Below are 27,651 nucleotides of genomic sequence, written 5' to 3'. Positions count from 1 at the left end.
GAGCTAAGGGGAGCAGTAGTCAACAAATGATTTAACGCCCACGCCTTCCATGTGCTCCTCACAAACATTCAAAGCTTCTATTTCTTCAGAGAGTCTCGCACACACTAAAAATTGCTGTGTGTTTTATATTCTACAGAAGTGCTGGGGTACATGGTTTCTCATCATGAACCTCAACAGACATTACACGTCATGAATGACTGATGAAATGAATGTATTCCCGGTTGGTCCTCACTTACAAGGAAAATATCAAATGTTCCTGTTTTCATCGGTTTAGCGAAATATTCAACCATCTTTTAAAATTAAAGTCCCATTAGGACATGTGGGATTTAGGTCCCAGATGTAAGAGTGGAGCTCCATTTTTTTCTCTGACAAGAGCAGATAAGTTGAGCTGCCACCATTCAATATTCATTTTTCAGATCTATGAAGCCTGTCTACTCACACTCAAAGATTTTCCTTAACTTGTCTTCTATCTAAATCAGTCTTTTCTCATAAGTGAGAAATGCTAAATAAATGGCTGTTCTCATAAAATAAGAGAAGTGAATAGCAGAAATAATTTGTGACTTCCCTGCATAACGTTCCCAGAATGTTGGCAGACCAAAGAGTGTGTGGTTAGGTTCAAAAACTGATCCCCAGACCCATGTCTAGTATGTCACTGTCCTGGTGCCAGACACTAAGGCTCAGACACAGTAGGTAAGTCACTGTCCCAGGCCTCCTCGGGGAACAGGAACTCAGCTCACATCCAAAAGCTCACTCACTACTTACCCTTACTAACCGCTACACAGATCCCAGCCAGAGCCACAGTCACTCACTGTTAAACCTTACTCTCTGCTCCCTGAACCAAGGATGTTCTCAAAAAGCCTCATCAAATCTAAGATAGTACCACGTAGATTATAGTAACACAATGACACTAAAACTGCCAGCACTGCCAATTAAAGCCATGTGCAATTTATCACAACCCCAATGTTGAAACATGTGCGTGTTACATAGTCCATTTACATTTACACACAGTTGTACAGGTACATATTCAATCAATGGAGTATAGTACACCACCAGCCTTAGGGTAAAACATTCCTTGTAAGAATTATAAAATCTAAATGTCACTCTCTGAATCTTACAGAAAATTAATTTAACTGCAAACTACACAAAGGAGATAAATCTCAGTCATGAACAAAACTACAGGAAATGCAGATGTTTGCATAAGTGCCCCGTCCTCTTCACCCAAGCCATCAAACCATGCTGCTGAGATGACAGTCTTCTTACCCACAGACTGTCACTTACTTTTATGTTCATGCACCCTAGTATATGCAAAGGTAGTGAGCCCATCCAGAATGTTCCACTAAAAGCACATTTTACTGGGGAGGTAAAAGTGGAAGGATCAGAAGTTCAAGGTCATCAGCAAACTCAAGGCCAACCCAGGCTGTGTGAAACTGCCCTTTAAAAAGCAGCAGAGTTTAAACTTAAATGTTTCTCTGAGCTTCTGTTCATTTTCTCAAGGAGAGCAGCGGTGACTTGTCATTCAGTGTCAAGGAGCTGGCTCTGCGTCTCAGATGAGGAAGCCCACAGTCCACTGTCTCTGCCAAGTTCTACTGGCCGAGCTGATCACAATCAGGCCCTCTTTCCTTGTGTTCTACAAGCACTCATGTCGTAGGCCCACACAGTGTCGATACCCTCTCCAGTGGTGTGGTCTGGAGTCCAGTGTGGGAAAGGGAACCGACAGGCAATAACTCTAGCACCATCCTCAAGTTCAAACTCAAGTTTCTTCTCCAGCTGTGGCATCTGTGGAAAATAACAGCCATTAGGTTCCCTGAACACTGACAGAGAAGACTTCAAAATGCCTTTCTGCACTTCAAAGGCCCTGAAAATATGACAAAACACATCACCTCAGGCACAAACACTTATCAAGCAATCCATTAACACAAGAAGACGTATTACCAGCAGTAACAGGGACATTTTCTAGTACAATCATAAAATAACCTATTTCAGCAAATACGTATCATAAATTTTGCTTTTCTGACAAAAATCATGACATGGCAATAATTAGAATACTATTTTAAATGGCTTACCTACTTACCTACTGCAATACAGCATGTGCCAGGTAGTTAAGACACATTTGTCTACACTTTTACCATCTCTAAACTGACATTACCTTACAATTACCAGAGCTGGGGTTTTCCCTCAACTGTTAACAGTACATCATAGCACCAACATTTAGAGTCTGTGAAATATTGTTTAATTAGACCATGAGAAAGTATACACATTCTATCATTAGAAATAATGTTAGAATGTTTATAACACACTGATGATGCATGTCTTCCCTTAGGGGTTTTTAGTTCTACAAAGTGCAGCCAGGACCTCCCATATGCTGGGCACCCCTTTCCCACTAAGCTAACTCTACACCCATAAGAGTGAATTTCTGAACAATATAGATTATATCAATTTTGAATTAATTTTATTACCCAACCTACCAATAAAGTGCTTTTAATATTTGCTGAAAGTATTGACATTTTAATTACATCACAAATTAGCAACTATTTAAAATTACCTGTATTTGTAAAAGTGTACTAACACCTTCATATTCTAACATTGTTTGTTTCACTTTCTACTTTTAACTGATTTTGAGATGGTGTAAAATCGTAGACAAGCTACAAGAACTGGAAAAGGGACCCATGAGCAGTCCACCTCGGGCAGAGTTCTACCCAGGGCAGGTTCATTGTTCACCACAGGCTTTTCCTCCCTGAACTCTGCCTCTGTGCCTTCTGAGAAGAAGCTGCACACAGCAATCCTGTTCCTTACATGCTCCCCATGAGGCTCACCTCAGGAAGCATGTCACTCTACCCACAGTAAGCCCATAACAATTCAGTGATGACTGCACCACCCAAGGAGCCAGCAGTGAGTAATGCTCTTGCTTAGCCATATGGGTTTTTAGTCTCCTAATTTTATTTTTGATTTTGTTTTGTCTTGTGGAACTAGTTGATGAACCTACGGTCTTGTGCATGCTGGCTAGGGGGTGTTTACCACTCAGCTATATGCCCACTTCAGTCCCTTCTGACATGGAACAGTTCCTATCTTTCTTAGTCTTTCATGGCAATGGATCAAATGACGCTCACCTCAGGTTCTTCTGACATTTACTCCTGATGGCTCAGTGCTTGGCGTGTGGGTCTATGGCAATGGCCTTGCTGCAAGCCTATGAACTGACCAGAGCTCCAGAAGCCCAGGCGGCCCTTCTGCCTGAATGGCTCTATCAGGCATCTGTTCAGGGTGAACCCTGTATCTCCGTAATGTACTCACGGTCTTCCCTTTACCCTTAGCGACCTGCTGTAGAGTACTGTAAGCACCTTTACTCACAGGTCACCTCTGCCCTAGAAGCAGCATGCACTGAGGATTCTGACTGAACTCAACTTTTACCATAAAGACTCAAAGTGATGGTAGGACAGTAATCCTCCTTCTGTCCTCTAGACGGAGGTCATATTTTGTTGCAAGGAGGAGCTTTCCCTTCTTGTGTCCCCGTCTCCGTGCCTGTAACATCTATCTATGGCAAGTAGGAATGTCCATGTTCTAATGGCCCTCCCAACGACTCAGAATCACTGCTGGTCTTCCTACACTAATGTTCAAAATGTCCAAATCTGCCCAAGGAGCATCTCCTACACCCAGCTTCTTCATCCTTTGGAAATAGTCCCATTAAAAATTCTGAGTACTTCCTTATGTTTTGGTTCAACAAAAGGTTTCAAGCTTTTGTACCTTCCTTTCTGAAACCCTAGATCAGCAATTCTCAAGGATTCCTGTAATGAAAAATGATACTTCGAAATGAAGATCTAAGCAAAAACCACTCCCTCTGAAAGTAACTACAGCCAGACAGAGAAACCAACAGGGCTCTTATGAAGGTTTTATTCTTGACTAGCATCTTACAAAAATGGCTTGGAAAAACCTCCATGATATGGACGGAACAAACCCAAATGCTAATGCATCGTTAGACTTGGTAACAAGAGAAAAAGTCCCCTTAAGGAGAGGAGATTTCTATTCTTCCAGTGGCTGGCAAAGATGTTAAAAAGGAATTATTCCTTGAGGGAAAATTAAATACACAAAAATAAGACAACATACATTTTTCAAAATATCAGGTTTCTTATGGTAATTTTGTTCATAAAAAGATAATTGTAAGCGTATTCACATTACTATTCTTTTCTCTTTTATAGTTTCTTTTATTTCAGGGTGACTGTCATATGCTAAGTCAAGATAAACCTAAAAATGAAAGAAGCCATTTCAATCATAAGAAATTAACTGACTAAATTACACATAAATATGCATCAATCTGTCCCGATATCACACACGAAGAGAAGCAGTGATGTGTTATGCCTGCCTAATAGAATTCAAAATTATTCATACAATTATGGGTTTCAAAGTGACACAAACTCATCATACTCTAATCATTCTTTAGCTAAAGGCATAAGACAGGCCTATGGCTGACAATGTGACCTGAGACCTGGCAGCCTCCTCCTTCTTCTTGGCTCCAAGAGTGAGGACATCTTTACCAGGAGGATCTCCGGAAGCCTTGGCTGGGTATGCCTACTTCTAAGACAAATCTTCGGCCTCGGGTGGCTCCTCCCTAAGGTCTGCCTGTCCCTGCACCTGAGCTTTAGACTCTGCTTTACCCAACACTTCCAATGTGACTTCAGGAGCCCACACTGAGCTGACAGAGGGCTCATCCTGTACCTCTCTTCCCCAGCTCAGCTCCTGATGACTCAAACACCCAGGAAGCAGAAGACAAAAAGGAACTGGCCTTGACTCTTCTGTCTCACCAATGCTGGACATGCCCACTACTGCTGCTGAGTTTCTCTTTGTAGAGCAGCTGGAATTTGACATCTTCTCACCAGCTAACCTACACAAAACTGAGCCTCAGTTCTGTCACCTGTATACCCAAAAGAGCACATAATGTGTCTCCCAAATTCTACTGTCGTGGGTCTGACCTCCATGAAGTTGTGATGGTCTTTTCTACCCTAACCAGTTCCTATGCCTTCTGCTTACCCTCAACAACTCCTTCCCATAAAAGGACAAGCATCCTTCATGTACCAGCTCTGTCCCCTGACTCATCTCAAATCTACATCACCCTTTCACCTATCCTTACTTACTGTTCTCCAACCAACCATTCACCATTCCAACTAACAAACCAGCACACACTATTCAGCACTGTCACTGCAGGTTCTCAGCCTGGATGACAACTCACAGATAGTATCCTTCCAGAGATACTGACCTTGCCATACCCCTTCCCTGCCTCCAATAACCCCTCAGAACATTTTTCTCCTCAAGTATATGGTGTATTCTACATGGGTGTCTCATTCGACATATAATCTTTCTGCTAGTGTAGAGGTATAGGTTGATGTCGTTATGCAGGTGAAGGCAGGTACAGGATAGAACAAGGCCTGTCATTGGACAAGAAGGAAGGATGGACGGGAGAAAAGTTTTAGAGAGGAGAGGAGAACGGAGCAAAGAGAGGAGCAGTCAAGAGAACATGGAGGTGGATGTTAAGATTTCTCTCTGCACATTTAAAGGTTGTTATAACTATTCTTAAGGGATGGATGTGTACAGGATTTTGTGTGTCTAGATAAGCAAACTGTATCTTCTCTAGGTGGGTGGTTTATATCCTTATCATTTGGTTGTAAGTTAATTATATGGATGTATTGTACATTGCATAATTAACATATAAATCTGGTTGTTGGGTTATAGTTTGTTGAGTCATGGCTTCACTGGGTTGTTGGGAGTGTGAGCAGAGTCCATAGCAGGAAGCCGTGCTAGGCTATAGAATGCTTAGGGCTAGCATGTTGCAGGGCCATGCTAGCACGGCCCTCGGAACACAATGTCATGTGTCAGGCATAACAACCCGCCAAGGGGGCAATGTGTGAACTGAGAAACAGTGGATCCTCTCAGAGTGGGAACTCACGGGAACCAGGTCATGTGCTTTTTTCAATTATACTGCAACATAGAGGAGCTGTCAGAACATGGTCCTCACATGTTTTTGCTATGTGTGACTGGGTCTTGTGACTGCATGTAGTGTGAACTCATGGGCACTTTGCTCATGTGGCCCTTCTTAACCCTTCAGAGTGTAAACTGTCTGGGGCTCTGGATAAAGTTGACCACTGCATGAGACTTCAGCTCGCCTCATCTGTTGGCTCTGTTCTGCCAGGTCCCACTGCCTCTATAGCAGTGACAAGGTACCTCAGGGTGTTTGTATTACTGAGGTAGTCAAGTGATAAGGAGACCCTGTCTCCTGTGCAGCAGCCATCCTTATTATATGAGCAAAGCCTTCAGGCACAGAGGGGCCCAGTGTACAATATTCAGTGAAGGACAGGATCAAGGTGCTGCACAGTAGAAAGTCAGGAGCATTAAGACCCACTTCAAGGGACCACTATGGACAGCTTCACAGAAGAAGGGGCAGACAGTCACTAACTAGGCCCAGAGCAGAGTGGGCCTGAGGTCAACAAGAATGGATGGCCCCAGACTCTGGAAGAGAGCGCAGCCAAGTCCATGAACAACTAATAGAGAAATGGCTAAGACAAAGTCACAAGTGGGCAGGGCCGCTCGACACCAGTCTTAGAGTCCCTCAGCAGGTTTGGACTTGTCTCTAAGAGAACAGGAAATCACAGGGGTTGTTGTTTGGGGTTTTGCTTTGGGGGTGTTTATTTGAGAGAAGATCTTATGTAACCCATGCTAACCTCAAACACATGATGGAGCCAAAGATGACCTTGAACTTCTTTCTAATCCTATGCCTCTACCTCCCATGTGTTGGGTTTACAGGCATGTGCCAGCACAACTGTTTTCTGTAGTACTGGGGGCTAAACCCAAGGCTTCGTGCACACTAGGTACACACTCTACCACCTGAACTACATCTCCAGTCTCGCAGAGAGTTTTAAACAAAGGCCCAATCAACTTGTTCCATGTTTTGAAAAGAAGCTCTTGTTTCATAAGCTTATGCTATGGTATTTGCAAGCTTCGTAGTATTTAGCAGGTCCAAATGGCATTTGTCATGCTACTTTGATACATGCTACATATTGAAGTGTTAGCACTAATTTCCACTTATAAGTGCCCTGTGCCATTAGGAATAATCCAGTTAGCATCAAAGGCATGGCTGAGGATTTACAACGCCAGCTGTCCTCCTCTGCACTTCCCTAAGGATCCGCCGTATCTCCACGTGCCTGTCAGTGCATCGGCTGCCCTGAGACACTTTCCATGGCATGCTGCGTTTACTTTCCGTGGCAGGAGTACTACTGACCAGTGCCCAAGAGAATAGGATGCAGTTTAACAGCATCCTCACACAGACAAGCAAGGACTTTTTCAGGGCCACACAACTATGAGAGGGCAAAGCTGGTCTCCAACTTCCCAGCCAGCATTGTCGCCTGCCCCTCACTACTTCCACTTGAGTAAAGTTTGATGTGGGATGAAAGTGGGGGTTCCATACATGAGACTCAGCCTTCCAGCTCAACAAAAGCCAAATGAGCATCCTGTGCCCCTCACCAACCCACCACATGGAGAACACAAGCTAGCCCAATCTCTTTTTAAGGGACACACTGCTCTGTGAATTCCCACTGCTCCTCTCTTTCCCTGGGAACAGCGAAATACTCAAATTACTTGGTTGAAAGCTGTCTGTATGTAGGGGAATAAGCAATAATTGCAAATGTATTTTTCAAAATAACAAGACTCACGCTGCTCCTGAGGAAAACAGCCCCTGACATAATGTGCAAAACAGCCCTGACTCAGGCAGCAGAGCAGCCTCAACCCAGCATCATAAAGGCCACTGCTGCCCCCAGCTGGGACAAGGCAGCAGGGCTTCAGAGCCTACATGTCAGCCTAGCACCTCTCCAGTATAGGATTCCCAGTAAATCTACTCTCTACACTCCTACATCCAATATGCTAACTATTACATCTTAGAAGGAAAAGGCTGAGCATTATAAGTAGTAAATCACCATGACAAATCCCTATCTAGTCTATGATCAAAAATTATGTTTATTTGTGGGGTGGGAGAGTTGAGACAGGGTCTCACTCTGTAGCCTAGGCTGGCCTCAAACTCACCATAGCCCTTCCTCCCTTGGCCTGCTGAGTGCTGGGATTGCAGGTGTGAGCCCAGGCCTGACCCAAGAAAGTTTTTAAATGACCAGGGAGCAAGTCTTCACACCTGCCTTCACTTTTAGAACAGAAGTACTCTCGGGTACTGTAACAGACATATAAACAACCACTTCTGTAATAGTGTCATTGCTGGTTTGCAAAAAGCAAAGACTGCACCATTACACTGAAAGTTCCAATGTGGGGATAAACTTCTCAAGCAGTTAAACTCTGACTACCCAGAGATACTCTAGCTCAAAAAGCAACAACAAAAATCTAAGGCATAAATATAAAAACAAAACAACAAAAACTAAATTTCCTTTTCTTTAATTAAAAACTGGATCCTCCATTTAGCAAACATCTAATTCTGCCAAGATTATTATGACTACAATTACAACTTTGAGAAGTAAAAGAGGGTTGCTATCTCTGGTCTTTAAGCCAAGAGTGACATAAAGCATCCTACCCTGAACGTCTCTGAAAAGCCCATTTTCAGTACAATAGTGGGGTATTCTCACTTTGAACATACCTAATCAAAGTTCAATATTCAGTTCTTTGGCAAATCTGCAAATTGGAGAAAATTGAAACCAGTCAATGCTCATCCACCCTGAAAATTATCTTCCAGAAAAATTGAAGGAATGATCAATTCAAAGGGAACATCCATTAACTTCCCCAAGTGATTGCAGCAGGGTGTGGGTGAGCAGTCATGAAAATCACCGACTACACTCACTGCTGGAACCTCATGAGCAGTTTCAAACTGCGTTGTTAAGGCTTTGGGAGATCATTGAGATTTTTTTCTCTTTAACTGAAGTTTTTAAATGTAGCTGAATTCTTAAAGATTAAACTTTGAAGATCTGTAAGTATTTTATTAAACCAAAGAACTGAAATCCAATGTTCCCTAAAAGTCACCGGGAAGCTCTCACTGCCTGTGTGTGAGAGGTGATGTGTTGCATATAGCTGGTAGTGCCAGCAACAAGCAGGTCACAGGGAATGGGTGCAGACTCACCATCTGGGGCACACCAAAAATAACGACATTCGAGTACTGTGCAAAGGTGACCTGAACAAGATGGAAAACAAAGGTGGGTTAATTCTATTCTAAGTCATGAATCTTGTTTCACAGGAGCCCACACTGCCAGAACAGCCTCAAGAGGCCAAGCAAAAAGAACACATTGCCACACGCACATTGACGCACACCAGTCAAATGCATCAGCTCTTCAGATGCATCCTGGGACTCATCCTCTCATCCTCACTGGGCCTCCTTCAGGGCAGGACTCTGCCCTGCTCCTGGTCATCACCTAGAGCCACCTGTTTCACACTGTGGCATCTTCACCTTTCTAATCATCTTCCTCTTCCCTAAAACAGTACATTTAAAGTACAATAAAATAGTTTTTACAGCAGTTGAAAAAAATGGGTTAAAAGTGCTTTGCCAGCCAAAATTCTTATTGCCCAATAAAAGTCCTATTTACTCTGTGGAGACCACTCAGCCATACAGAGCCTGAGAACAATACACAGTCCAAGTGCAGTGTCATAGCTGTCGAGGACAGTGTTACAAGTGGTAAATTCTTAGTTAGGAAAAGCACTTTGTGAAGCTTTCCTAACACAATAGATAGTTTGTGGTTTTATTAAGAGTACAGATAAAAGGATATGAAAGTGTAGTTCTCCACAATTGAGGGGCTCTGGTGGAGGTGCGGGTAAGAAAAGACTCAGTTTTTTTAAAGAGGCCGACCACTGGTGGTTTGACCATGCTCCAGTGAATATATAGGCAACACAAAATGGACTCATGGGGTTCTTTTTTCTTTTCTTTTCTTTTTTTGGGGGATGGAGGGGTAAGTTATAAGAGGGGAGGGCAGACCTGGGAGGACCGGGAGGTGTGATGGTGTGCATGATGTGAAATTCCCAAATAATAAAAATATTGAGAAAAAAAAGAAGACATAAATGTATTTAGAAAACCCTCATACTTATGAGGACAAGAAGGAATTACCATAGCGTAGTTCATAGACTCTTGGCTCTATCCTCCATCTTTGTCTGTCTCTTAACATGCAAACACACAGAGCAAAGCCAAATACTTATCAAGAATAAACTATGATTTCCAAGTAAAATGAAATATTTCATCATTTCATAAGAAAAAATGAAAATGCTTTAATTTGGTCAATAAATTCTTAGCATTCATATGACTTTTATCAAAACTTGAAGCTTCTACACTAAAGGATGGCCTATTGTAAAATCTATCAGTTTAAAATGCATATACATTTGTTATGCCAAAATATTCATGTGGACTGTACTTCTCTTGACACACTCTATCAGTCATGGTAATTACGAATGAATAAGGTCCACTAACTTCTGCAGCCCCATCCTCCAGGGTTGTTCATACCTTCCATAGATCTGAAATGTAAAACTTGGCAGAGCCATGCACGCCTTCCCTCCAAGCACGGTATCTGGAGTACCAAACCAGCCACGGATTCAGTTCATACCCGACGGCTGGGAAGCCTGCCTTTGCAGCTGCAATCACCTGACAGAGGCAAGAGGTTAGCAAAAGAAAGAAGTTATCTTGTATGAGAGTTCCCTATCTGTGATTTATAACCCTAAGCCGTCCTATTAAAAGATACTCCTTTAGGGCTATTGGGAAAGAGGCAGGGATCAGGGAGAGGAGAAATATGGTAGATTTATTGAGAACGGCCCCCCTCCCTCACCGTAGGCCATAGTTTAATACTTGGTCTCCAATTGGTGGAGAATTAGTAGGAGTGGCCTTACTCAAGGAAGTGTATCACTGGGGGCAGGCTTTGAGGTTCCTTCTCTGCCTTTTGCAAGTCAATAAGATGTGAGCTTTCATCTATTGCTCCGATACCCTACTGCTGCTGTGCTACCCACCATGATGGCCCTCTGTAACTGTAAGCCCACCAAAACTCTTCTTCTTTAAGTTGCTTTGGTCAAGGTGTCTTATCACAGCAATGGAACAGTAACTAAGACAGGAGCTACAAGAAGGGGTGGGGTGACAGGACCAAAGTTCATAGTGTACACGGACAAAATCTCACAATGAAACTCATTATTTCATGTAAATAATATAGGCTTTAAAATGGCTACTGCCCCTTTGATGAAGATGCCATATAAAAATCTTATATCTGAAGTTCTATCGTTCATAAACAAGACAATGGCCAACTCAAAGTTTTCTCCATTTTGTCAAAGATTTCACCTTGAGTATCGGGAAAGAGATACTCAGGGTTGTGTTGGACAAATGTATCCCTGATTCTGACTCAGCTAACCCTAAGAGGCTACAAACTGAAAATCTGCATGCCTCTGCACCAGTGGCTGGCAGAGCAGAGGGAAAAATGAAAATGCATGACAGATAATAAGCAGTAAAAATAACCTCCCCATGACCACAGCTTCATGAGCTCCCAGCAGCTGTGGCTGCCTGCACAAGATAAAGCCAGTCAGCCTTGTAGCCTAGAAGGAAGGGTGCTCACAAGCCCCATCCAAAGCCAGATGAAAGCATCTCAGGGATGGACAACTGAACCACAGGAATTACTTAATAGAACAGAACTAAAAATTGCTAAGGTGGGAAATATTAATGTTCAGATTTTGCCACAGTATAAGAAATGTTTTTAAAGCTACATAGAGAGCCTTTACTGTCTCTGTCATGGTTTCAGGTCTCCCCCACAAAGCCAGTGTCCACAGGACTAAGAAGGTAGTGCAGTCTGGCTGGTCTGTGCACACATGCTGCCAGAACACAAGCCTTTCCCACTGTCTCCACTCCTTCTCATCAGGACGTGGCCACCTGCCTCAGCTCACCCGCCAGTCAGTGAGTGACCTTTTCTTAGAGAGATTCAGGCTGGGATCATAAGTTGAAGCCACTAAAATTCGGAATTTCTTTTTTAGACAAGGCATCATGTAGCCCAAATTCTGTATATAGAAGAGGTTAGCCTTGAAGTCATAATCCTCCTGCCTCCATCCCCCAAGTACTAGGACCACAGCTACATGCAGTTAGTCCTATCTTGAAATCCTGTCTTTAATCAAGTAGGGACTCACCAAAAGTGAAGAGCTTCACTTCTCTTATTTAACTCTCTATCAACTCCTAGGAACCACCCCTTACCCATGTATCAATACAGAAAAATGTAAAGCAAGCATCTAAGCTCCAAGAGTAAAGACAATTAAACACCATGGTCAGCACGTTTCTTGTGATTATGCCACCTTTACTGGACCAAAATTTCTGATAGACTATTTTATAATTAGCAATTAACTGCTCCTTTCTCTCTGGCATGCTTACAGAGCTCTTTTCCTCCAGGGGAGAAAAAAAAATCAATCACAGTAAAATGAACTCTGAGCACATGCTGGTGGTACAACAGTTTAGCCAAACACAAAATAGAACACACTTTTAAAACTGTCATATTTGGCAAATCTTTGCAGAAACCTCATAATAAAAATAAAGCAGGAAATTTAACAACTCTGGCTCCAAACCTTAAAATGTTTTAGGATAACTCACAATCCGTCCATCACCACTGCCAATGTCCACCAGAGGTCCTCTTCTGTGTTGCAACATCTTGACAACATTTTCAACCTGCCTCGAAGTTGCAGGTACAAATGGTAAACAAACTTTCCGGAGGGCTGGAGCGATAAATGGCGTAGTCACAGCATACACTGTCACCAGGGCACCACCAATGACCCCAGTAATCAAGAACCCCCAATTGCTTGTCTTCAAACTGTCAGATTCCGGACTTGTAGGAAGAACACATCCCGACTGCCTTTCTTCCTCAGGCGTTTCTAGGTTGAGCCATCGAGAGAAATCAGAAACACATGGAGCACACACTAGAAAACAAAGGCTACATCTTCTCAACAACTCTTCTGACACTGATTCATGCTTTGTGTGTCTGTGTGTCTGTGTGTGTCTGTCTGTCTGTCTGTCTTCCCGAAGAGGCCAGAAGAGAGTATCAGATTCTCTGGAGCTGGAGTTTCAGGTGGTTGTGGCTTCCTGACATGGGTGATGGGAACCAACCTTGGGTCCTCTGTAAGAGCAGCAAGTACTCTTAACACCTGAGCAACCTTTCCAGCACCACTAATCTCTTTTAAAGGACAAATTCATTGAATACTGTATAAAATTCTAAATGACTTCTAAATCCCACTGTCAAAATTAATTTGGTAAATTTCTTCAATATTAAAGAAAATTAACATCTTCTATCAGTAGATTTAGTGTGTCTGGGACTCTAGTAATTAATGCATTATCTCAGTATCCATTACTGCAAGTTTTAATCATAAAACTTCACACTTTAATAGTCTGAACAAAGAAAGCCTCAGCTTAGAAACCCAGCGTTTTTAGACTTTACTAGGACAGAATTAATACAAATACAGTTTGTCCATTTAATGTGTACAATTCAACAGGTTTTAGTATAGGTGTGTGAAACCCTCACCAGTCAATTAGAGAAGATTTTTATTGCCCAAGAACCCTTTATCCTTCAGCTGTCATCTCCCCACCCACCCTAAGTAACCACTACTTTAGTCTCTACTTCCTCAACTTTGGACTTACAGAAGTAGCTTCAAAGGTAACTTATATCAACCAGCTTACAAAGGCCAGGGAGATGGCTCAGTGGGTAAAGTGTTTGCTTTTCAAGCAGATTCCCAGAACCCATGCAAAAGACAGGTACAAACACAGCACTGGAAAGTGAAGACAGACCCCAGTGACAGGCATCGAGCCAGCCTAGCAAAAACAGGCAAGTTCAGTGAGTGGAGTACAACAGAAATACCTACTTTAAACTGTGGCCTACGTGGTTACACATATGGAACTCCTGCACACACATGACCATGGACATATATAAATCTGCAAGCACACACACACACACACACACACACACACACACACAGTATTTGGTCTCTAACAAACTTACATTTAAAATGATGTCTTCTGGATTCATTCATGTTGCTCCTTATCAGTACCTGATTCATGTTTACAACTGAACATAAGTATTATTATTTAAATAACAAATATTTCTACCATACAGACAGATCACACTCTATCTATTTGGGCGATGACAGTTAAACACGTGTCAGATGGCCCAGGGTGTGCCTCACCTGTAGACACACGTACCATCTCACAAAGCCAGAAGGTAGACAGTGAGGCCCTGGTCTCCAGGGTCTCCGAGCTGGCCTCTGAGTTGTAGGAACCAACTGAGGCAAAGGATGCAGGAAGTGTCAGACTGTGTATGAGCATCTGAAGGAATACAGAGGAAATAAAGGGAACCTAAGCAGAGGATCTGAACTGAGGGCAAAAGCATCGAGCCACTGGACCAGTCCATGAAGAACAGAGTGGGAGTAGAGCAGAAGCCAAACAGGAAGGCAGTCTGTGATCCAAGTGGGAGTCTGCTTGCTCCGCAACCACATGGGACCCAGAAACTAAGCACAAGTCAGGTTCAGCAACAAGTGCCTTTGCTTGCCTGTGCAATCCATCAAGTGCTTCCTGACCCCAGCTCGATGCCACCGACAGAGGAATGGATACAGTGTATGTATATACATGGAGCTTTATTCAGTTTTAAACTAATGGCTCAGAACTATCATGTTTTCTCTGAGGTAGAATCCTGTTTGTATCTGAGTGTGTGTGTTGTGTGTGTGTCAGAGGAGGAAGGGGTCTGAAGGTGGAAAGGGAAATAAGTGAGGGCAGGAGACAAAATACTACATGTTTTCTAATGTGGAACCTAGACTTTATGATATAATATATGCATCTATGTGATAACTAGTTGGGGAACAATGAGGACCAAGTGGGAAGAGTGGAGAGGATAATGGGGACAGTTACTTATATGTCATGGCAAGGTACAACATAATGATTCATTCACACACACACACACACACACACACATATGACTAAGAACTATATATATGAAAATGTCATAATGAAACTTTAAAAAAAAAAAAAACTTGTCCTGAAATGTCAATCTGTGTCCTTTTGCTACATATCAACGATTGATACTAGGAGTTATCTTAGACAGCATTCAGACAAAAAAAATAAGATGCAGAGGACACCGTTAGAGATTTTCTATTCTTCTCAAATTAACAAGCAAAATGGATTGCAGAATCCACCATCTGAACTTTTTAAAGCCCAAAAAAGCATCACTGAGTCTAAGAGACAGAAAGCTATACATTAAGGCAAGATTAGCAAATCACCACCTGTATGACAATAGGCTGGCTTTCAGGTCTGCGCTGTTACATGCATTCTAATTTTGAGTACCTAATAAAAAACCGACAATACTTCAGGGACAGCTTCTATTCTGTGGGGTACGGGTGGAAACAGTGGAAACTCGTAACAAATAAACCTCAGCTTATAAATGAATCGTGATTTCTGGCAGATGTACAGAGCAATTACCCTTATGGGGTATCTTTCTAACAGCAAAACGCTGGGGGAAGAGACTCTGAGCACAAGGCCGTGCTACTTGTCTCCACCAAGCAGGACACCCGTGGGCAAGTCACATGATCTGTGTAACCTGGGAAGTTATGAACAAATACTGCGTGCCGACGACTAAGGACGTTCTCCCTGACGTCCAGCAACCTTGTGAAGTAGGTATTATTCTTATTACTGCTATCTTTGCAGTAACTCAATAACTCAAAGCAGCAGCTAGTTCGCGACAGGGAGAATTCTAACAGGCCTAGGATCGTATGCACGGAGGGGCGGAAAGCAGCCCCCAGCATGCACTGCGGTAGCCTCGACCCAGCCAAGAAAACACGGGCCGGCGAGGGGCGGAGAGCTCGGCAGCCACGCGCGCCCGCGGCCATACCAGCGGGTCGTGCTTCATGCGCGCCACAGACAACTCAGCAGCCCGCCTTCATGCCGGTCAAACCTCACCTCCTCTTTCCATCGCGCGAAATTTCCGGGGAGACCGGAAGTGGAATCTACCAACGTCTCAGAGGCGGGGTGGCAATAAAGGAAAAGAAAAATGTCTTAAGGAAATTAGCTCCCCGCTGCAACTCTGCATTCAGAAAAATTCAAAACCCAAATCCTTGAATCGGTGACTGGATTAGGTCTAGTATTTGCATTTGTGTTCTAGACGCTGCCTTCTAAGTTTGGAACACCCCCTCGGTTCAAGGAGGACAGACGTTTCCAATAGCGGCGGCTTCCAGAAGGTACTCTGTGGCGTAAAAAAAGTCACTGTTGAAAAGTAAATCTCGCGGTCCGCACTGCGCACGCGTGGGATTTTGCGTCCTCTCGCGAGAAGGAGGTGCTTCCTTTCTCTTCCCAAGTGGTCCCCGCCGGTTATTGGAGAGCGCTTGTTCCAGTTCGTCCACCATGGCGTCCGTGGGGACCCTCGCCTTCGATGAGTATGGGCGCCCCTTTCTTATTATCAAGGACCAAGATCGCAAGTCTCGTCTCATGGGGCTTGAGGCCCTCAAGGTAACGGCTCGGAACGCGAGGTAGCGGGATGAAGAGAGGCGGCCAGAGCGCTGCTGCGCCTGCGCTGGCGTGGGAGCAGTTCGGCCATGTGCTGGCCTGAAAGATCTAGAATCTCCGGTTCCGGGGAGTCCCTATGGGCTCTAGGTTCACACCCGCCCTCTGGGTGTGGAAGAGGGCATAGAAGCCTTAGTCCCAAGGTGGGGTAGAGAGCGCGGTCCGACTCTTCCGAGCTGGGTGGAGTCGCATCCCTCAGCTCACCAGAGGAGCAGGCCTGGGCCGTTGTATTTGTAAATGGCTTGTCCCTTAGACACGGTGCTGTCCCGTAAAGGAAGAAAATTAGCGAGAAGTGTGAAAAACGTGCACAGGACAGACCAAATGGCTACTTGTAGGAAGGATGAGAAATGACGGTGAAGGAAGCTCTTCCAACTTGGGATAGGAGGAACTACCAGATACACACACACTTGAAAGGTCTAGAGCAGTGTACTCAGAGGAGACCGTAAATTCCCTTAGTCCAGAAAACGCGTGGTAATCTTTGAAATTGAAGGAGACAATTTCGGTGGAGCACAGTTGGCTGCAAATTAGGATGGTTCCCAAAAGGGAAACAAAGAAGTTACCATGAGGGAAAGCAGAGCCGAAGTGTTAAGTAGGAAGGAATGTCTTAACAGAAGGAAAGAAATAAAAGGCAAGACCCAGTGCTAGATCCCAGGTAATAAAGGGATGACAGTCACAGGTGTTGCCATGAAACGCACAAAGAAAGGGAGCCCCATTTTAGGTTGTACTGTGCCAGTTGTGTCTCCAGGTTTGAGGTACCCTTGTTAACCTGATGTTAGGGAAATCTCACTGACTCCAGTTATTCGTCATCTCAGAATGAGGTTTCTGGGTGGGTTTCCTGTAATACCAAAGACTTAACCAAGTGTTTTGGAGTGACTGAGGGAGTGGACATAGCAATTGAGGCGTGGTAGATGCTTGGCTCTCTTTGCTCTCGGGTTATGCACATTATATATTCAATTCCACCTTTTTTTTTTTCTATTTCAGGAGACTTGCAAATAAAGTAAATTCCAACAGACAGACCAGTGTAATTCATGTAACAGTTCTGTTGTGTCTGCCATTTGTGTTAACTACAAGGACTATTGCATGTGGTCCTCACTTGGGGTGGGTCCTGTTTACAAAATTAGGTACTTGAGCGACAGTGTCATAAAGAAATTGCCAAAGATATCACAGCTACCCTAGAGAAGGGTCGTGGTTTAGTTCCACCTCCAATCAAGTCAAAGCTAGCAGTGCAGGCAGTGAAGTTAGCTTTGGCATTCAGACCAGATCATCTGTGGTTGGAGGCCTGTTCTGTGTGTAGTGTTGAGCTGTTTCCTTGGCCTGTGCTAGTACATACCAGTTTAGACAACCAAAAATAAGTCTGAGTATCCAGTGTCTTTGGGCAGCCCAAGAGACATTTCCCTCGGGTGGCTATTGAGAAACTCCGTTGAGAATGAGTACTTTCAGGTTGCATCTTATAAGAGAAACGGAGTTTGCAAAGGCCAAATGAACTTGATTTGTAGCCTGTCTTGGTGACAAAGTTAATGAATGTACTTGCACTGCTCTGAAACCACCCAATGTTTCTGTGCTTATAAAAGTTTATCCATCTGCATCTTGGGGGTGAGAAGATGAGTTGGAGACTCAGGGAAAGCCTGGAGTGCTCTGCAGAAAGGGTTTGAACTGGTATTAAAGCACAAGAGTGGCTTTAACCCTTTAGAGTTGTTACAGTCACTAGAAAATAGGAGCAGGCTGGGGATTTAGCTCAGTGGTAGAGCGCTTACCTAGGAAGCGCAAGGCCCTGGGTTCGGTCCCCAGCTCCGAAAAAAAAAAAAAAAGAAAAAAGAAAATAGGAGCAAATAGAAGAGAGCATCTGGTTTTGGAATCTTGTAGGATGATTTTGACCTGAGTTACAATGGTGATGGCAAAAGAACACAGCGTTGAAGGAAGTGAACCAGGAGGAGCAAGGAGGGTCCTTTCAGGCCTGGACCTCTACTATCTTGATAATAAGTGAAGTCTGTGGGGAGGTTCCCAAGAATGTCATAAAAGCTAATGAGCCGGGGTTGGGGATTTAGCTCAGTGGTAGAGCACTTGCCTAGGAAGCACAAGGCCCTGGGTCCCCAGCTCCAAAAAAAAAAAAAAAAAGCTAATGAGCCTGAGCAGTGTGCAGTGAAGCTGTGAGTTACATTCCCAGAGTGGGGTCAAGGTCATGGGACTACTAGGCTAGTAAGTAGCATGAGTATTGTTAAGTATCACGTGCTCTCGATCAGCCCCTTTGAAAATCGAGGTTCTTCTGTTTAGGGGCATGTAGTTGGCCCCAGTCTTAGCGAGCTTCTAGGTCTGAGGGAGCCAAGATGACCCAAAAAAAAAAAAAAAAACCGCTGGTAAAGGTGTCATGACCATATGCTTGCCATGGGAAGGTCACATGACCATAGTGCTTATGGTTAAAGTTCACACTTTTCTCCTGTCAAGTTTTACATAACTGAGGGTCTAAACCTAAATAAAAATAGGTAGGTAAACAGCAAACCTCTACTGAGAATAAATCATAAAGAACATTACTTCTAAACATTTGTCATACATGAATCTTTGCTATTTATTAAACATGAAGTCAGGTTTGCATAATAATGAGATGTGTGTGTTCTTTTTGGTTTGGAGGGGGTTTCTTAGATTTATGTGTGAATGTGAGTACCTTCATCCGTATGCATGCATTGTGGTGCCAGTGAAGGCTAAAAAGGGGCATTAGATCCCTAGAACTAGGGTATAAACCATTGAAAGCTTCGTTGTGGGTGCTGGAAACTGAACCTGTATCTTCAAGAACCGAAAATGTTACTAATGATCCGCCCACCTCGTGTGCATGCTAAGCAATCACTATCCCCTTATTCTAGTATCTCTCACAGCTAATTTTGGTCTGTCATTGTTACTAGGATTTCTGACAAGTACAAGATAAATTTTAGAACAGTGTAAAAGAGCGGTCTCCCAGTTCCACACCTCGATTACTAAATTCTTAGCCATTTTTCAAAACTTTCCTTTTGAAAATAGTGTTTGCTAAAAATGTTAACAAGGTGGGTTAATGTGGTTTGATATTTCTCTACAGTAAGCCTTGGTAAAACTGAAGGTGTTAAGAATTTGTAGTTGGATTTTGTGTTCTCGGAGTTCAAAATGGTGAGAACCTACACCTCCTTCCCTTGCTGAGAAGTGAGAGACATAATTTGCTTGATCCTAAAGCTTGTAGTTGTGAATGTTACTGCTCTAGTCAGCCCACCCTGTTGATGAAGACCTTTCTAGATTTTAGAAATTACATCCCAAATCTTTTTTTTTCCTGCAAATATGAGCTATGTGCCTTCAGCTGTTGGAAAGACATGTAACTGTGTCTTTGCTTTTTTGTTCCATTTAGTCTCACATCATGGCTGCCAAAGCTGTAGCAAACACAATGCGGACGTCACTGGGACCAAACGGTGAGAGAGAACCTTTACTAGTTTTACTAAAGGCTTGAAGTCACAGTGCCTCTTTAGAAATGCAGTGGATGGTCCACTCGGTCCAGCCAGGATGCTGAATGTCAGGCTCTTCTGTTACCGTGTGCTCAAAGTTTTGGTTAGAGGCTTTTCCTCACTTCATTACTGTGTTCCAGAGCGAGCCTGTATGTCTGGAGTTAGACTGTTTCCCATGTGGAGTTTGGGTTATCTAGTGGATATTTAGTTCATGTATGTTGGATTATTTTTTGCCTGTCAATTCCTGGTACTGGGTACACTTTATTTTGCTCAATTTTCCTTCTGAACTCTGAACTCTTGTCTTTTAGGGCTGGATAAGATGATGGTTGATAAGGATGGTGATGTGACTGTGACCAACGATGGTGCCACCATTCTAAGCATGATGGATGTTGATCATCAGATTGCCAAGCTGATGGTTGAACTGTCCAAATCCCAGGATGATGAAATTGGAGATGGGACCACAGGAGTGGTTGGTAAGAAACGAAACAGCCTTTCTAACTTAAGAGATTGTTTAAAAGTATCACAAGAGCTAATGTTTCTGCATTGCAGCATCATGAAGACAGTGAGTGGGGAACAGACTGAAGTTGGGGGACACATTATAGTAGTACAAGTGGGCCAGACTTTGAAAAGTGAATACTGAAGAGAAACAGGAGGCTGGGAGGGTTTCCAGTGAGATGGGACAGCCAGCTGTAATGTGTGCTTCCGATCTGTTTAAGTTGCAAACGTTGAGATAACTGTATGGTGGCATTTTTTAGATTGTGGATTGCACTGGGAGAATGCCCTGGTTCTCATACCAAAATATACAAGTGGGGTATGCCTTAACTTCTCCAACTAACTCTGAACCATGTGTGCTTGCTTGTGCATAGGTACAAAGAGGGCCTAATTTTTAACTGTTTTACAAATGAAAGGAAATGAACATATATTAATTTATGCATGGTTACATTTGCTGCAGCTAATTTAAAATCATTTATTCAACATTCTTTTGGAGTTGCCATGATTTCCCAAGCACTGCTCTAGTATATACTTGGAGCACAGTGGTTTTAAATTAGCAGAACTAAACTCAGTTCCATCGCAAAGAGGGAAAGGGAAAGGGTTGGTGGTGGGAACAGACAACTCATTAGCTCTCCAAAAGCCAGGCTTTCTTCACTGAGCAGAGGTCCCTGGCCACAGAAACCCAGTTTGCTGTTTTCCATTTAAAATGTTCTTGCATTATGGCCTATGTAGTAGCAGTTTTGGAATTTTAGTTACTTTAGAGAAAGTGTTTTCATTTTAATCACCAGGTGTGGGGATATGGGGTAGCTTCATACTGTTGATAGCAGTTGACTGATTGGCCTCTTCTAACAGAGGCGTGGTGGTTTTGTTTGTTTGTTTGTTTGTTTGTTTGTTTTTGTTTTCTTTTTTTTCGGAGCTGGGGACCGAACCCAGGGCCTTGTGCTTCCTAGGTAAGCGCTCTACCACTGAGCTAAATCCCCAGCCCCCAGAGGCGTGGTTTTGCCATCTTCAGATAGTTTCCCCAATTGTGTGATGTTTGAAATGCTGGTAACTTTTCAAGGGGTATATAAATACCAGAGCTCTGACTTTTGGGCGGGGTTTGGGGAGGAGTAGTAGATGGTCATTTAGGAGGGTTGTTTGCAGTTTATTAGTAGCCTTGATCAAAAAAGAAACGAAGTTTGTTTCAAGAATCTATTTCTTTCTCTCCATCTGGTGATAGGGGGTGGAAGGGAATGCATAAAGGATGGGAAAAAGAACCCACAAAGTAGCAAAGATTAGCTGCAGGCCTACATCTTTCTGTTTTAACATTTACGGGGAGGTCATACAGAGATCAGAATACAGCTTTTGGGAGGCAGTTTTCCTCTTGTGAATTCCAGGGCTGTCGATGTTGGCAGTAAGTGCTTTAACCATTGTACAAACACACACACACACCCCAATCTTAAGTTCTTGTTATCTAAGTCATCTTTAAAGGGCAGCCTGTTGGACCTTGACTGTGGTCAAAACTGAGAGGGTGGGGTCTCCCTCCAATAATAGCCTTGGATTGCATCCAGCCCAATTTTAGAATGTTGTGATTTTCAGGGTAACATGTAAAGATGTACTAAAAGGTGAATCTTAAATTGATGGGTCTGCTCTGTTGCAGTCTTGGCTGGTGCCCTGTTGGAAGAAGCTGAGCAGCTGCTGGACCGAGGCATCCATCCTATCAGAATTGCTGATGGCTACGAACAGGCCGCCCGAATTGCTATTCAGCACCTGGACAAAATCAGCGATAATGTGCTTGTTGACATAAACAACCCCGAACCTCTGATTCAGACTGCAAAAACCACACTGGGCTCCAAAGTGTGCGTGTCCTATCTGTAGTGTACTGTGGGTTACAAGCCTTCCCTTCAGAGGGCTGTTAGCCTGTCCTAAAATGCAGCAGTGTAAATTGCTCAAGTTTCTGTTGGTTTTGCTTGTTTCCCTGTGTTCTAGTTGGAGGCTGGATTTGCCAGTTAGGTTATTGGATCACCTGACTTGTAAGATTCTTGAAACCCACCCTTCTTCCCTTTACCTCGGCACTAGGAAGTCATTTTGGGGAAACGTTTGTATTTTTATTCAGTAAGCAAATGTACTGATCTAAAGATTTAATGTAATTAGAAGGGTGGTCTTAAAATTGACCTTCCTGTCTTAAAATTGCTGTCAACATTTCCTACTGTCTGCTCTCGCCCCTGAAGACTAGCAACCTCGAGCCAAAAATGCTCCTCTCTACAGTAGCATACTCCTCTCTTCCAGTCCGCTGCTATATACACATGAGCTCCTTTTAATCCTACATAGTAGGGTTCTAAGTGTTTCCTTGTATGTTGCTCCTGCTTGATATACCATTCTTTAAATTTTTTAATGTAAATATTCTACATATGAGAGAAATGAGGATGTTGTCGTTTCCTTTTTGCCATTTCAGTTCTCCCTTGTTATTCTGCTTACATTTATTTTCTCTGTGCATGTACAACTTGTGAAAGTCAGCTCTTTCCCATCATGTGGGTTTGGGAATCAAATTCAGATCACTAGGTTTGGCAGCTAGCACTTTTACCTACTGATCCAACTTACCAGCCTTATGGCCCTTTGTTAAATCGTTTAGTCCTGTGAGCTGTCGAATGTTTAACATGTTAGCTGGCAGTTTTAGCAGAAAGGAATTGTCTCCACACAGGGAAATACAGTGAGTGAGCCGAGAGGCACCTGAGGACTGCTCATTCAGTGTCTGAGAGAGCACGGGGCCAGAGAGAGATGAGGCTAAAGTATAGTTGAATAGGAAACTGAAGATCTGCCACCACCCGGGGATTCATGCATTTTTAAGGGGAAATCAATATGCACTTGGGTTTCAAGACTTGCAAGTTTAAATCATAAAGGGTTTGCACAGCTCAGATTTACTGCTTTGCCTAGACCATTATTGACCCCAGTCTACATTGAAAGTAGCACTGGTCTTTGTTGAGGTGCATGATATGGCTAGGGTGCTGCAGTCATATGAGGAATGTAAAAGTTGTGTGTTTCCATCAGGGTTAACAGCTGTCACCGACAAATGGCTGAGATTGCCGTCAATGCTGTCCTCACAGTGGCTGATATGGAGCGGAGAGATGTTGACTTTGAGCTCATCAAAGTGGAAGGCAAAGTAGGTGGGCGGCTGGAGGACACCAAACTTATAAAGGGTGTGATCGTTGATAAGGACTTCAGTCACCCACAGATGCCGAAAGTGAGTAAGTGCTCTTATACTCTTATACACTGCTTTTAATCTAAACCCACCATTTAAGATGATCTTCCTCTCCCCATAGGAAGTGTTGAATGCTAAGATTGCAATTCTCACGTGTCCATTTGAACCACCTAAACCAAAGACAAAGCACAAGTTGGATGTCACATCTGTGGAGGACTACAAAGCCCTGCAGAAGTACGAAAAGGAAAAGTTTGAAGAGATGATTGCGCAGGTGAGACCTGGAGTGCATCCTGAGCTGAGTCCACTCCTGGATCCCTAGATGCAGTATAACCTGGGTTTAGTGTCAGTCAAAAACGACCACAGCACAAAAACCCAAATGGCGTATGAGCAAAGAGTTGATTCTATTCTGGGCTACCCTGAGGGTTTTGCTGTGCCTTTCATTACGTTATCCTGGCCTTGAGTGGAACAAACAAGAACTGTGAAGTAATAGGAATTAAAGCATGGTTTGGAAAGCAAGGTGGTTCCCATTGGCACATCTTAGACTCGGAAGGAATGGATAAAGGCCTTCTCTGGCCTTCCTGTCCCTTTCATTGCACTGATATCACACAGCTGTGCATCTCCCCCTTTTTTTGGTCGTGTAACACAGATAAACACCTACTTATTATTGCTAAAATTGTAACATTTCTTTTCCCAGATAAAAGAAACTGGTGCTAACCTAGCTATTTGCCAGTGGGGCTTTGATGATGAAGCTAATCATTTACTTCTTCAGAACGGCCTGCCTGCAGTTCGCTGGGTAGGAGGACCTGAGATTGAGGTAGGAGGCCAGCACACACGCAGACCCCTGCCTAGGTGTGGGGTGAGCCTGAGATACATGTCTTCAGTATCACTTTAAGAGCCCTTGCCTGAAACAGTCACATCACACCAAAATGCAACAGCTTAAAGAAAGGAACTGTAGAACATTCTAGAATCATCTTTGTTAGAGTAAGTGTGCTTTATATTTCTGCTATTGTAGTCAACTCTCTGGGCTTCCCCATTGGCTTTCAGAGGCAAGAAAGCTTTGTCCTCCTGTGGCTTCAGAATAGGACCAATTCTACTAAACACTGCTCTGGACAAACTGTTCCTCCCTTTTCCTGATACAATCCATTGTGTAGGACATGTGAGCTGGATGGCAGACAGGGCTGCCCAGACAGTGAAAGACTGAGTTGTGAGTAATAGAGCTGGGTAGCACCAGCCGCCACCACCTAAGGTCCCATGTCCTCAGAGCCTGTCTTCTAACAAGATACTTTGCCAGAAACTTGAAAACTTTGCCTATCTGGTAAACCAAGTGATCCTAGATGAAATGTAAATGTAGTTCATTCATGGTTCCATTTTGGAAGTTCACTGGTATTGACCACATCTATCTGTCCTCTCTGATGCATCCTGATAGCTGATCGCCATTGCAACAGGAGGCCGGATTGTCCCAAGGTTCTCAGAGCTTACCTCTGAGAAGCTGGGCTTTGCCGGTGTGGTGCGGGAGATCTCATTTGGCACTACAAAAGACAAAATGCTGGTTATTGAGCAGTGTAAGAACTCTAGAGCTGTGACCATTTTCATCAGAGGAGGAAACAAGATGGTAAGAATTCCTGTCCTTGAGTTGGGGGAGATAGTACAGTGGGTCTGGGCACTTGTTCTGCCAGCAAGAACTGAGACATGATGGCCTTCTCCCCAGATCATTGAAGAAGCAAAACGATCTCTCCATGATGCCCTGTGTGTCATCCGGAACCTCATCCGTGATAACCGTGTTGTGTATGGAGGAGGGGCAGCTGAAATATCCTGCGCCCTGGCAGTCAGCCAAGAGGCAGACAAGGTAAGGGACAGAGTAGCAGTGAGAACTGCTGTCTGAGGTCTTGTGTGTTTATGTCCTCCCAGCTTCATTCTGTAGATGAAGTTTATTGAGCTTGCCCTGGTGAGTTTTCCATGTACAGCCGTTGGCTTGGCTATTGCTGCCGAGTGCACTGTCTGCCCGTGTCTTTCCAGTGCCCCACTCTGGAACAGTACGCCATGAGAGCTTTCGCAGACGCCTTGGAGGTCATCCCCATGGCCCTTTCAGAAAACAGTGGCATGAATCCCATCCAGACCATGACTGAAGTCCGAGCTAGACAAGTGAAGGAGTCTAACCCTGCCCTGGGGATTGACTGTCTGCACAAGGGCAGTAATGGTGAGTTGCTTGTTGGGGCTCTCTGAGTGGAACAAGCTTCTGTCAACTTGGAGGAGGAGGTGCCCTTGCCAGGCAGAGTGTGCATGCTACAGAACTGTCCTATGTGAGCTCTTTAGTGCACTTGGGACAGTTACGTTCTGAGTTTTAATTTAGTGTCTTAATTGATTGCTGTAGGACTTAGTATTAGTAACACAACTCATTTTAACCACAGTCCAAGGGCCTGTTGATGTGTTCACAGCTTGCAGCCTGGCTGTTGTCCCATGGCTATGGAGTGTTTGAAAAACGTTAACTCTGTAGCAGCTTGGCAGTCCTGCTCTTGAAAAGGTGGCAGCTTTGAAAATTTGCTACATTTCTGCACTGATGGACTGGCCTTACCTGAAATCCTGTGATGAATAGCTGCTCCAGCACCCAGCACAAAACCAGGATTCTGTCTACACAAGCATCCAAAACAAAATAGCAACTCTTAAATGGTCTATGTTGCTGTTCTGACACAAACTGTCTACTGATTTAGCATTGCAGAGAACTGTGTTTCACTACTGTTCCTCTGGGTGCTTTGAGATGTCCTATCGCTATCTAGCCTCCTTTTAGTCATGAGCTGCCATGAGCTCTACCCTGTTCCCACTAACACATCATCAGTACTTAGGAAATCCATCTGAATGTGATGTAGGGCATTGTGGCCAGTTTACTGCTACAGCTTCGGGGTTTTAGTTTAGGGTTTATTTGCTAAGATTTTTTGTGTATGTGTGTGTGTGTGTTTGTCTTGTACCTTTGGTAGCCAGAATCGTGTGGTGGATTCAGTGATTTAGCTGGATAGATATAAGCTGCCATGTAGATGTTAGGAGCTCAGGTCCTCTGTGAGAGCACTTGGTGCTCTCAATCAGTGAGTCATCTCCAGCCCCTTTTTTATAGATAAATATATTTTTAACTTCATTGTTTGACACTTCGATATATATGATGTATTGTGAGTATTCTTGCCTCGCATCCTGTTAACCTCCCTATAGGTTCTCTCCCACATTCTTATATTTTGTTCTGCATGATGAACTGCTGGGTTAACCAGGACTACCTCTGAACATGGGTTTGTAAAACTGCCTGTTGGAGCCTGGTGGGCTCAACTGTATACACAATTGAAGACAGATGACCTATAGCCCACCAGGGGCAAGTAGTTTAGCAGGGAGAAATGGGGTCCCATGAGTCACTCTCCACCCATGACTAATGGCACAGACTTAAACCATTTTTGTTTTCGAAATGAAATTTCACTATATTTCCCAGGCGGCCTCAGCTCCACCTTAACCTCCCCAGTAACTGAGAGCAGACTTGTGTACTGCAGCGGCTGTGTTTCCTTAGCTTTGTTGTGACTACTAGGTTGAAGCTGCTTGTTGATAAGTACATTTGTATGCTCTTGGACCACTGATTGCTGTGTTTTGTTTTTCAGATATGCAGTATCAGCATGTCATAGAAACCTTGATTGGTAAAAAGCAGCAGATCTCTCTTGCCACACAGATGGTTAGGATGATTCTGAAGATTGATGACATCCGTAAGCCTGGAGAATCTGAAGAATAAACTGTACCATTACCACTGTGATTAAATAAAGGGTGTGTAGTACTGCGTCTGCAGTTACTGCTCGTCCTCTCACAGCCTGTAGATGCTGGAATAAAAGCAGCTGTTTGGTAACTGGTTCCACTTACTCAGAGCTTGGAGAAGGATATGACTTCAGTTTCTGCATTCATTAGATGTCTTTAAGCATCCTTCATCTGCAGAGCTGTAATAAAGCAGAACAACTCTACAGATAATTTTTTAGCAGCTCAGGTGTCCTGTTGTCTGG

At 43.6% G+C, this 27,651-nt stretch overlaps 2 protein-coding genes across 32 annotated transcripts; one reads left to right on the top strand and one right to left on the bottom strand.

Moving 5' to 3' along the window:
* Nucleotides 1-923: 923 nt before the first annotated feature.
* Nucleotides 924-16,126, bottom strand: Atpsckmt (ATP synthase c subunit lysine N-methyltransferase). Of its 31 annotated transcripts, none has more exons than XM_087630386.1 (8): nucleotides 15,837-15,931; nucleotides 15,232-15,292; nucleotides 13,959-14,024; nucleotides 12,563-12,840; nucleotides 10,457-10,594; nucleotides 9,092-9,142; nucleotides 8,615-8,649; nucleotides 924-1,776 (listed from the first exon to the last, which is right to left on the bottom strand). In XM_087630386.1, the coding sequence occupies exons 4-7, from the start codon at nucleotides 12,617-12,619 to the stop codon at nucleotides 8,626-8,628; spliced, it is 270 nt and encodes an 89-aa protein (XP_087486512.1). In that variant the 5' UTR covers nucleotides 12,620-12,840; nucleotides 13,959-14,024; nucleotides 15,232-15,292; nucleotides 15,837-15,931; the 3' UTR covers nucleotides 924-1,776; nucleotides 8,615-8,625. The 31 variants fall into 31 exon arrangements, with proteins under 31 accessions (XP_087486512.1, XP_087486537.1, XP_087486489.1 ...); XM_087630411.1 differs by having other exon boundaries at nucleotides 13,959-14,007; XM_087630363.1 differs by lacking the exon at nucleotides 15,232-15,292 and adding an exon at nucleotides 14,143-14,281.
* A 217-nt stretch (nucleotides 16,127-16,343) lies between these two features.
* On the top strand, nucleotides 16,344-27,500 carry Cct5 (chaperonin containing TCP1 subunit 5). Its single transcript, NM_001004078.1, has 11 exons — nucleotides 16,344-16,450; nucleotides 19,869-19,929; nucleotides 20,271-20,435; nucleotides 22,094-22,292; nucleotides 23,482-23,674; nucleotides 23,754-23,903; nucleotides 24,327-24,446; nucleotides 25,059-25,244; nucleotides 25,341-25,478; nucleotides 25,649-25,829; nucleotides 27,262-27,500. Exons 1-11 carry the CDS (start codon nucleotides 16,346-16,348, stop codon nucleotides 27,387-27,389), a joined length of 1,626 nt encoding a protein of 541 aa, NP_001004078.1. The 5' UTR covers nucleotides 16,344-16,345; the 3' UTR covers nucleotides 27,390-27,500.
* The last annotated feature ends 151 nt before the right edge of the window (nucleotides 27,501-27,651 follow it).

The sequence above is a fragment of the Rattus norvegicus genome, chromosome 2, assembly GCF_021556685.1.
Source record: "Rattus norvegicus strain SHRSP/BbbUtx chromosome 2, alternate assembly SHRSP_T2T, whole genome shotgun sequence".
Taxonomy (NCBI): Eukaryota; Metazoa; Chordata; class Mammalia; order Rodentia; family Muridae; genus Rattus; species Rattus norvegicus.
Note: the sequence above shows the minus strand (reverse complement) of the source record. Positions and strands in the feature narration are given on the sequence as shown.